Here is an 11,430-nt window from a genome sequence, read left to right on the forward strand (position 1 = left end):
TGGACAGGGATGTTAAACACCTGGTGGGTCACTCTTACCTGGCTGGACAGGGATGTTAAACACCTGGTGGGTCACTCTTACCTGGCTGGGATGTTAAACACCTGGTGGGTCACTCTTACCTGGCTGGGATGTTAAACACCTGGTGGGTCACTCTTACCTGGCTGGACAGGGATGTTAAACACCTGGTGGGTCACTCTTAACTGGCTGGGATGTTAAACACCTGGTGGGCCACTCTTACCTGGCTGGGATGTTAAACACCTGGTGGGTCACTCTTACCTGGCTGGGATGTTAAACACCTGGTGGGTCACTCTTACCTGGCTGGGATGTTAAACACCTGGTGGGTCACTCTTACCTGGCTGGGATGTTAAACACCTGGTGGTTCACTCTTACCTGGCTGGGATGTTAAACACCTGGTGGGCCACTCTTACCTGGCTGGGATGTTAAACACCTGGTGGGTCACTCTTACCTGGCTGGGATGTTAAACACCTGGTGGGTCACTCTTACCTGACTGGGATGTTAAACACCTGGTGGGCCACTCTTACCTGGCTGGACAGGGATGTTAAACACCTGGTGGGTCACTCTTACCTGGCTGGGATGTTAAACACCTGGTGGGTCACTCTTACCTGGCTGGGATGTTAAACACCTGGTGGGTCACTCTTACCTGCCTGGACAGGGATGTTAAACACCTGGTGGGTCACTCTTACCTGGCTGGACAGGGATGTTAAACACCTGGTGGGTCACTCTTACCTGCCTGGACAGGGATGTTAAACACCTGGTGGGTCACTCTTACCTGGCTGGACAGGGATGTTAAACACCTGGTGGGCCACTCTTACCTGGCTGGACAGGGATGTTAAACACCTGGTGGGTCACTCTTACCTGGCTGGGATGTTAAACACCTGGTGAGTCACTCTTACCTGGCTGGACAGGGATGTTAAACACCTGGTGGGTCACTCTTACCTGGCTGGACAGGGATGTTAAACACCTGGTGGGCCACTCTTACCTGGCTGGACAGGGATGTTAAACACCTGGTGGGCCACTCTTACCTGGCTGGGATGTTAAACACCTGGTGGGTCACTCTTACCTGGCTGGGATGTTAAACACCTGGTGGGTCACTCTTACCTGGCTGGACAGGGATGTTAAACACCTGGTGGGTCACTCTTAACTGGCTGGGATGTTAAACACCTGGTGGGCCACTCTTACCTGGCTGGACAGGGATGTTAAACACCTGGTGGGTCACTCTTACCTGGCTGGACAGGGATGTTAAACACCTGGTGGGTCACTCTTACCTGGCTGGACAGGGATGTTAAACACCTGGTGGGTCACTCTTAACTGGCTGGGATGTTAAACACCTGTTGGGCCACTCTTACCTGGCTGGACAGGGATGTTAAACACCTGGTGGGTCACTCTTACCTGGCTGGGATGTTAAACACCTGGTGGGTCACTCTTACCTGGCTGGGATGTTAAACACCTGGTGGGTCACTCTTACCTGGCTGGACAGGGATGTTAAACACCTGGTGGGCCACTCTTACCTGGCTGGACAGGGATGTTAAACACCTGGTGGGCCACTCTTACCTGGCTGGACAGGGATGTTAAACACCTGGTGGGTCACTCTTACCTGGCTGGGATGTTACACACCTGGTGGGTCACTCTTACCTGGCTGGGATGTTAAACACCTGGTGGTTCACTCTTACCTGGCTGGGATGTTAAACACCTGGTGGGCCTCTCTTACCTGGCTGGGATGTTAAACACCTGGTGGGTCACTCTTACCTGGCTGGGATGTTAAACACCTGGTGGGCCACTCTTACCTGGCTGGACAGGGATGTTAAACACCTGGTGGGTCACTCTTACCTGGCTGGGATGTTAAACACCTGGTGGGTCACTCTTACCTGGCTGGGATGTTAAACACCTGGTGGGTCACTCTTACCTGGCTGGGATGTTAAACACCTGGTGGGTCACTCTTACCTGGCTGGGATGTTAAACACCTGGTGGGTCACTCTTACCTGGCTGGACAGGGATGTTAAACACCTGGTGGGTCACTCTTACCTGGCTGGGATGTTAAACACCTGGTGGGTCACTCTTACCTGGCTGGACAGGGATGTTAAACACCTGGTGGGTCACTCTTACCTGGCTGGACAGGGATGTTAAACACCTGGTGGGTCACTCTTACCTGGCTGGGATGTTAAACACCTGGTGGGTCACTCTTACCTGGCTGGACAGGGATGTTAAACACCTGGTGGGTCACTCTTACCTGCCTGGACAGGGATGTTAAACACCTGGTGGGTCACTCTTACCTGGCTGGACAGGGATGTTAAACACCTGGTGGGCCACTCTTACCTGGCTGGGATGTTAAACACCTGTTGGGCCACTCTTACCTGGCTGGACAGGGATGTTAAACACCTGGTGGGTCACTCTTACCTGGCTGGGATGTTAAACACCTGGTGGGCCACTCTTACCTGGCTGGGATGTTAAACACCTGGTGGGTCACTCTTACCTGGCTGGGATGTTAAACACCTGGTGGGCCACTCTTACCTGGCTGGACAGGGATGTTAAACACCTGGTGGGTCACTCTTACCCTGCTGGGATGTTAAACACCTGGTGGTTCACTCTTACCTGGCTGGGATGTTAAACACCTGGTGGGTCACTCTTACCTGGCTGGACAGGGATGTTAAACACCTGGTGGGTCACTCTTACCTGGCTGGGATGTTAAACACCTGGTGGGTCACTCTTACCTGGCTGGGATGTTAAACACCTGGTGGGTCACTCTTACCTGGCTGGGATGTTAAACACCTGGTGGACCACTCTTACCTGGCTGGGATGTTAAACACCTGGTGGGTCACTCTTACCTGGCTGGACAGGGATGTTAAACACCTGGTGGGCCACTCTTACCTGGCTGGGATGTTAAACACCTGGTGGGTCACTCTTACCTGGCTGGGATGTTAAACACCTGGTGGGTCACTCTTACCTGGCTGGACAGGGATGTTAAACACCTGGTGGGTCACTCTTACCTGGCTGGACAGGGATGTTAAACACCTGGTGGGTCACTCTTACCTGGCTGGGATGTTAAACACCTGGTGGGTCACTCTTACCTGGCTGGGATGTTAAACACCTGGTGGGTCACTCTTACCTGGCTGGGATGTTAAACACCTGGTGGGACACTCTTACCTGGCTGGGATGTTAAACACCTGGTGGGTCACTCTTACCTGGCTGGGATGTTAAACACCTGGTGGACCACTCTTACCTGGCTGGGATGTTAAACACCTGGTGAGTCACTCTTACCTGGCTGGACAGGGATGTTAAACACCTGGTGGGTCACTCTTAACTGGCTGGGATGTTAAACACCTGGTGGGCCACTCTTACCTGGCTGGACAGGGATGTTAAACACCTGGTGGGCCACTCTTACCTGGCTGGGATGTTAAACACCTGGTGGGCCACTCTTACCTGGCTGGACAGGGATGTTAAACACCTGGTGGGTCACTCTTACCTGGCTGGGATGTTAAACACCTGGTGGGTCACTCTTACCTGGCTGGGATGTTAAACACCTGGTGGGTCACTCTTACCTGGCTGGACAGGGATGTTAAACACCTGGTGGGCCACTCTTACCTGGCTGGGATGTTAAACACCTGGTGGGTCACTCTTACCTGGCTGGGATGTTAAACACCTGGTGGGTCACTCTTACCTGGCTGGACAGGGATGTTAAACACCTGGTGGGTCACTCTTACCTGGCTGGACAGGGATGTTAAACACCTGGTGGGTCACTCTTACCTGGCTGGGATGTTAAACACCTGGTGGGTCACTCTTACCTGGCTGGGATGTTAAACACCTGGTGGGTCACTCTTACCTGGCTGGGATGTTAAACACCTGGTGGGACACTCTTACCTGGCTGGGATGTTAAACACCTGGTGGGTCACTCTTACCTGGCTGGGATGTTAAACACCTGGTGGACCACTCTTACCTGGCTGGGATGTTAAACACCTGGTGAGTCACTCTTACCTGGCTGGACAGGGATGTTAAACACCTGGTGGGTCACTCTTACCCTGCTGGGATGTTAAACACCTGGTGGTTCACTCTTACCTGGCTGGGATGTTAAACACCTGGTGGGTCACTCTTACCTGGCTGGACAGGGATGTTAAACACCTGGTGGGTCACTCTTACCTGGCTGGGATGTTAAACACCTGGTGGGTCACTCTTACCTGGCTGGGATGTTAAACACCTGGTGGGTCACTCTTACCTGGCTGGGATGTTAAACACCTGGTGGACCACTCTTACCTGGCTGGGATGTTAAACACCTGGTGGGTCACTCTTACCTGGCTGGACAGGGATGTTAAACACCTGGTGGGCCACTCTTACCTGGCTGGGATGTTAAACACCTGGTGGGTCACTCTTACCTGGCTGGGATGTTAAACACCTGGTGGGTCACTCTTACCTGGCTGGACAGGGATGTTAAACACCTGGTGGGTCACTCTTACCTGGCTGGACAGGGATGTTAAACACCTGGTGGGTCACTCTTACCTGGCTGGGATGTTAAACACCTGGTGGGTCACTCTTACCTGGCTGGGATGTTAAACACCTGGTGGGTCACTCTTACCTGGCTGGGATGTTAAACACCTGGTGGGACACTCTTACCTGGCTGGGATGTTAAACACCTGGTGGGTCACTCTTACCTGGCTGGGATGTTAAACACCTGGTGGACCACTCTTACCTGGCTGGGATGTTAAACACCTGGTGAGTCACTCTTACCTGGCTGGACAGGGATGTTAAACACCTGGTGGGTCACTCTTAACTGGCTGGGATGTTAAACACCTGGTGGGCCACTCTTACCTGGCTGGACAGGGATGTTAAACACCTGGTGGGCCACTCTTACCTGGCTGGGATGTTAAACACCTGGTGGGCCACTCTTACCTGGCTGGACAGGGATGTTAAACACCTGGTGGGTCACTCTTACCTGGCTGGGATGTTAAACACCTGGTGGGTCACTCTTACCTGGCTGGGATGTTAAACACCTGGTGGGTCACTCTTACCTGGCTGGACAGGGATGTTAAACACCTGGTGGGCCACTCTTACCTGGCTGGGATGTTAAACACCTGGTGGGTCACTCTTACCTGGCTGGGATGTTAAACACCTGGTGGGTCACTCTTACCTGGCTGGACAGGGATGTTAAACACCTGGTGGGTCACTCTTACCTGGCTGGGATGTTAAACACCTGGTGGGTCACTCTTACCTGGCTGGGATGTTAAACACCTGGTGGGTCACTCTTACCTGGCTGGGATGTTAAACACCTGGTGGGTCACTCTTACCTGGCTGGGATGTTAAACACCTGGTGGGACACTCTTACCTGGCTGGGATGTTAAACACCTGGTGGGTCACTCTTACCTGGCTGGGATGTTAAACACCTGGTGGACCACTCTTACCTGGCTGGGATGTTAAACACCTGGTGAGTCACTCTTACCTGGCTGGACAGGGATGTTAAACACCTGGTGGGTCACTCTTAACTGGCTGGGATGTTAAACACCTGGTGGGCCACTCTTACCTGGCTGGACAGGGATGTTAAACACCTGGTGGGCCACTCTTACCTGGCTGGGATGTTAAACACCTGGTGGGCAACTCTTACCTGGCTGGACAGGGATGTTAAACACCTGGTGGGTCACTCTTACCTGGCTGGGATGTTAAACACCTGGTGGGTCACTCTTACCTGGCTGGGATGTTACACACCTGGTGGGTCACTCTTACCTGGCTGGGATGTTAAACACCTGGTGGTTCACTCTTACCTGGCTGGGATGTTAAACACCTGGTGGGCCACTCTTACCTGGCTGGGATGTTAAACACCTGGTGGGTCACTCTTACCTGGCTGGGATGTTAAACACCTGGTGGGTCACTCTTACCTGGCTGGGATGTTAAACACCTGGTGGGCCACTCTTACCTGGCTGGACAGGGATGTTAAACACCTGGTGGGTCACTCTTACCTGGCTGGGATGTTAAACACCTGGTGGGTCACTCTTACCTGGCTGGGATGTTAAACACCTGGTGGGTCACTCTTACCTGGCTGGACAGGGATGTTAAACACCTGGTGGGTCACTCTTACCTGGCTGGGATGTTAAACACCTGGTGGGTCACTCTTACCTGGCTGGACAGGGATGTTAAACACCTGGTGGGTCACTCTTACCTGCCTGGACAGGGATGTTAAACACCTGGTGGGTCACTCTTACCTGGCTGGACAGGGATGTTAAACACCTGGTGGGCCACTCTTACCTGGCTGGACAGGGATGTTAAACACCTGGTGGGTCACTCTTACCTGGCTGGGATGTTAAACACCTTGTGAGTCACTCTTACCTGGCTGGACAGGGATGTTAAACACCTGGTGGGCCACTCTTACCTGGCTGGACAGGGATGTTAAACACCTGGTGGGTCACTCTTACCTGGCTGGGATGTTAAACACCTGGTGGGTCACTCTTACCTGGCTGGGATGTTAAACACCTGGTGGGTCACTCTTACCTGGCTGGACAGGGATGTTAAACACCTGGTGGGCCACTCTTACCTGGCTGGGATGTTAAACACCTGGTGGGTCACTCTTACCTGGCTGGGATGTTAAACACCTGGTGGGTCACTCTTACCTGGCTGGACAGGGATGTTAAACACCTGGTGGGCCACTCTTACCTGGCTGGGATGTTAAACACCTGGTGGGTCACTCTTACCTGGCTGGGATGTTAAACACCTGGTGGGTCACTCTTACCTGGCTGGGATGTTAAACACCTGGTGGGTCACTCTTACCTGGCTGGGATGTTAAACACCTGGTGGGTCACTCTTACCTGGCTGGGATGTTAAACACCTGGTGGGTCACTCTTACCTGGCTGGGATGTTAAACACCTGGTGGACCACTCTTACCTGGCTGGGATGTTAAACACCTGGTGGGTCACTCTTACCTGGCTGGACAGGGATGTTAAACACCTGGTGGGCCACTCTTACCTGGCTGGGATGTTAAACACCTGGTGGGTCACTCTTACCTGGCTGGGATGTTAAACACCTGGTGGGTCACTCTTACCTGGCTGGACAGGGATGTTAAACACCTGGTGGGTCACTCTTACCTGGCTGGACAGGGATGTTAAACACCTGGTGGGTCACTCTTACCTGGCTGGGATGTTAAACACCTGGTGGGTCACTCTTACCTGGCTGGACAGGGATGTTAAACACCTGGTGGGTCACTCTTACCTGGCTGGACAGGGATGTTAAACACCTGGTGGGCCACTCTTACCTGGCTGGACAGGGATGTTAAACACCTGGTGGGTCACTCTTACCTGGCTGGGATGTTAAACACCTGGTGGGTCACTCTTACCTGGCTGGACAGGGATGCTAAAATGTAACCTTTATTTAACTAGGCAAGTCAGTTAAGAACAAATTATTACTTTAATGACGGCCTACCGGTGAACAGTGGCTTAACTGCCTTGTTCAGGGGTGGAACGACAGATTTTTACCTTGTCAGCTCGGGATTCGATCCTGCAACCTCTCGGTTACTGGCCCAACGCTCTACCTGCCTCCCCCATTAATGACCCAAAGGAAAAGTCCAATATTAAGGCTAGATGTCAGTGATCAACAGAAGTTTTAAACTGTAATTTATTCTCACGTGATGTTCAGTCTCCTCACTTCCAGTCATGTTGTAACTGTATATTCTGTTTTCTGAGCAGTCAGTTAAGGTCAAGGAGCACGGTGGCTCACCAGAGAAATTGTGTTACTGAGCAGTCAGTTAAGGTCAAGGAGCACGGTGGCTCACCAGAGAAATGGTGTTACTGAGCAGTCAGTTAAGGTCAAGGAGAACGGTGGCTCACCAGAGAAATGGTGTTACTGAGATCTTGTTTTTTGGAGGACAATGAACAATGTGGTCTCTCCAGTCAGTTGTTGTAACATGTTGTCTGTGGTCTCTACAGTCAGTTGTTGTCTGTGGTCTCTACAGTCAGTTGTTCTAACTTGTTGTCTGTGGTCTCTCCAGTCAGTTGTTCTAACTTGTTGTCTGTGGTCTCTACAGTCAGTTGTTGCCTGTGGTCTCTACAGTCAGTTGTTGTCTGTGGTCTCTACAGTCAGTTGTTGTCTGTGGTCTCTACAGTCAGTTGTTGTCTGGTCTCTACAGTCAGTTGTTGTCTGTGGTCTCTACAGTCAGTTGTTGTCTGTGGTCTCTACAGCCAGTTGTTGTCTGTGGTCTCTACATTCAGTTGTTGTCTGTGGTCTCTACATTCAGTTGTTGTCTGTGGTCTCTACAGTCAGTTGTTGTCTGTGGTCTCTACAGTCAGTTGTTGTCTGTGGCCTCTACAGTCAGTTGTTGTCTGTGGTCTCTCCAGCTAGTTGTTGTCTGTGGTCTCTACAGTCAGTTGTTGTAACTTGTTGTCTGTGGTCTCTCCAGCCAGTTGAAGTCCAGGAACACAGTGGTCCATCAGAGAGATGATCTGGTCAGGAGACCTCTACGCTGCTTTGTAGAGGACCAGAAGAACCAAACTACCCCCACCACACCACCCACCACCTCCACCCCAGGGAGGAAGAGGATGGCCCCCCCTCCACCCCAGACCCCCTCCAGACCTACCGCTCCAGCAGAAGCAGAGGGAAGCGCCTCCAAGAGGATGAAGCTGACTGGGGGGCCAGCTGAGAGGTGGGTTCATATAGAATGTACAGTATATATGATAATGCTGTCATTCAGAGGTGGGTTCGTACAGAATGTACAGTCTATATATGATAATGCTCTCATTCAGAGGTGGGTTCGTACAGAATGTACTGTATATATATGATTATGCTCTCATTCAGAGGTGGGTTCGTACATAATGTACTGTATATATATGATTATGCTCTCATTCACAGGTGGGTTCATATAGAATGTACAGTATATATGATAATGCTGTTGTTCAGAGGTGGGTTCGTACAGAATGTACAGTATATACACTGCTCAAAAAAATAAAGGGAACACTAAAATAACACATCCTAGATCTGAATGAATTAAATATTGTGATATAGAGCAGAGGAACTAGAACCCTCTGTCCACTCTATCCTGATGTTATTACAGTGTAATTACCCTGATATAGGGCAGAGGAACTAGAACCCTCTGTCCTGATGTTATTACAGTGTAATTACCCTGATATAGAGCAGAGGAACAAGAACCCTCTGTCCACTCTATCCTGATGTTATTACAGTGTAATTACCCTGATATAGGGCAGAGGAACAAGAACCCTCTGTCCACTCTATCCTGATGTTATTACAGTGTAATTACCCTGATATAGAGCAGAGGAACTAGAACCCTCTGTCCACTCTATCCTGATGTTATTACAGTGTAATTACCCTGATATAGAGCAGAGGAACTAGAACCCTCTATCCTGATGTTATTACAGTGTAATTACCCTGATATAGAGCAGAGGAACAAGAACCCTCTGTCCACTCTATCCTGATGTTATTACAGTGTAATTACCCTGATATAGAGCAGAGGAACAAGAACCCTCTGTCCACTCTATCCTGATGTTATTACAGTGTAATTACCCTGATATAGGGCAGAGGAACAAGAACCCTCTGCCCACTCTATCCTGATGTTATTACAGTGTAATTACCCTGATATAGAGCAGAGGAACTAGAACCCTCTGTCCACTCTATCCTGATGTTATTACAGTGTAATTACCCTGATATAGAGCAGAGGAACTAGAACCCTCTATCCTGATGTTATTACAGTGTAATTACCCTGATATAGAGCAGAGGAACTAGAACCCTCTGTCCACTCTATCCTGATGTTATTACAGTGTAATTACCCTGATATAGAGCAGAGGAACTAGAACCCTCTGTCCACTCTATCCTGATGTTATTACAGTGTAATTACCCTGATATAGAGCAGATGATCTAGAACCCTCTGTCCACTCTATCCTGGTGTTATTACAGTGTAATTACCCTGATATAGAGCAGAGGAACTAGAACCCTCTCTCCACTCTATCCTGGTGTTATTACAGTGTAATTACCCTGATATAGGGCAGAGGAACTAGAACCCTCTGTCCACTCTATCCTGATGTTATTACAGTGTAATTACCCTGATATAGAGCAGAGGAACTAGAACCCTCTGTCCACTCTATCCTTATGTTATTACAGTGTAATTACCCTGATATAGAGCAGAGGAACTAGAACCCTCTGTCCACTCTATCCTGATGTTATTACAGTGTAATTACCCTGATATAGAGCAGATGATCTAGAACCCTCTGTCCACTCTATCCTGGTGTTATTACAGTGTAATTACCCTGTTATAGAGCAGAGGATCTAGAACCCTCTGTCCACTCTATCCTGATGTTATTACAGTGTAATTACCCTGATATAGAGCAGAGGAACTAGAACCCTCTGTCCTGGTGTTATTACAGTGTAATTACCCTGATATAGAGCAGAGGATCTAGAACCCTCTATCCTGGTGTTATTACAGTGTAATTACTCTGATATAGAGCAGAGGTGAACAACTATTTTTTTTCACATCCTTCTTCGTTTTCTCCTCAGTGAATCGGCCAGGTCAAGCTGTGTGATCCTGTGAAGGACCAAGAACTTCAGAGATCCTTGCTCTTTCACACAAACCAATCAAGTCTGACAGATAAGCGTTAATGGGGGGGATATGAGGAGAGATTGGAGGTAGTTAGATACTGGAGAATCAGGTTAACGAGGGGATATAAGGAGAGATGGGAGGTAGTTAGATACTGGAGAATTAGGTTAATGGAGAGATATACTGGAGAATCAGGTTAATGGGGAGAGATGGGAGGTAGTTAGATATGAGGAGAGATTGGAGGTAGTTAGATACTGGAGAATCAGGTTAACGAGGGGATATAAGGAGAGATGGGAGGTAGTTAGATACTGGAGAATTAGGTTAATGGAGAGATATACTGGAGAATCAGGTTAATGGGGAGAGATGGGAGGTAGTTAGATATGAGGAGAGATGGGAGGTAGTTAGATGCTGGAGAATCAGGTTAACGGTGGGATATGAGGAGAGATGGGAGGTAGTTAGATACTGGAGAATTAGGTTAATTGGGAGAGATGGGAGGTAGTTAGATATGAGGAGAGATGGGAGGTAGATAGAAGATATGAAATGTGAAGATTTTAACACTGATGCCAAAGACACTTTGAAACACCTTCACGATAGAAGCTCCAGGAGATGGAAACTGTGAGATTTGACTCTGAAATAAATGAATGTTTTGTCCTGAATAGAATGTTGTCATTTATATGTCAGAGCAAAAGCTCAGCAGGAAAATACTGTATTACTAGATTGGGAATCAAAACTGTCCCCTGGGATATTTTGGCAGCACAACACCATGTCATCTGAATGTTAAATCGTGATTTTTACATTTAATTCAGACGAGCTGAAATATTAGTAACACATCATGCTTGTCTCTATGGTAATGTACGGTATATTATATTAGTAACATGCTTGTCTCTATGGTAATATAC

General features: G+C 49.4%; 1 protein-coding gene across 1 annotated transcript in view; it reads left to right on the forward strand.

Annotated features, from left to right (window-relative positions):
• arhgef39 (Rho guanine nucleotide exchange factor 39) overlaps window positions 1-11,192 on the forward strand; it is a 125,693-nt gene extending 114,501 nt beyond the window's left edge. Inside the window, exons 10-11 of the mRNA XM_090201380.1 lie at window positions 8,387-8,629; window positions 10,492-11,192. Of these exons, the coding sequence (XP_090057506.1) occupies window positions 8,387-8,629; window positions 10,492-10,525 (277 nt within the window). The 3' untranslated portion in view covers window positions 10,526-11,192. The remainder of the gene's footprint in view (window positions 1-8,386; window positions 8,630-10,491) is intronic.
• The last annotated feature ends 238 nt before the right edge of the window (window positions 11,193-11,430 follow it).

This window comes from Oncorhynchus mykiss, chromosome 15 (genome assembly GCF_057628025.1).
Source record: "Oncorhynchus mykiss isolate SJ-2025 chromosome 15, ASM5762802v1, whole genome shotgun sequence".
In the NCBI taxonomy this organism is placed as follows: Eukaryota; Metazoa; Chordata; class Actinopteri; order Salmoniformes; family Salmonidae; genus Oncorhynchus; species Oncorhynchus mykiss.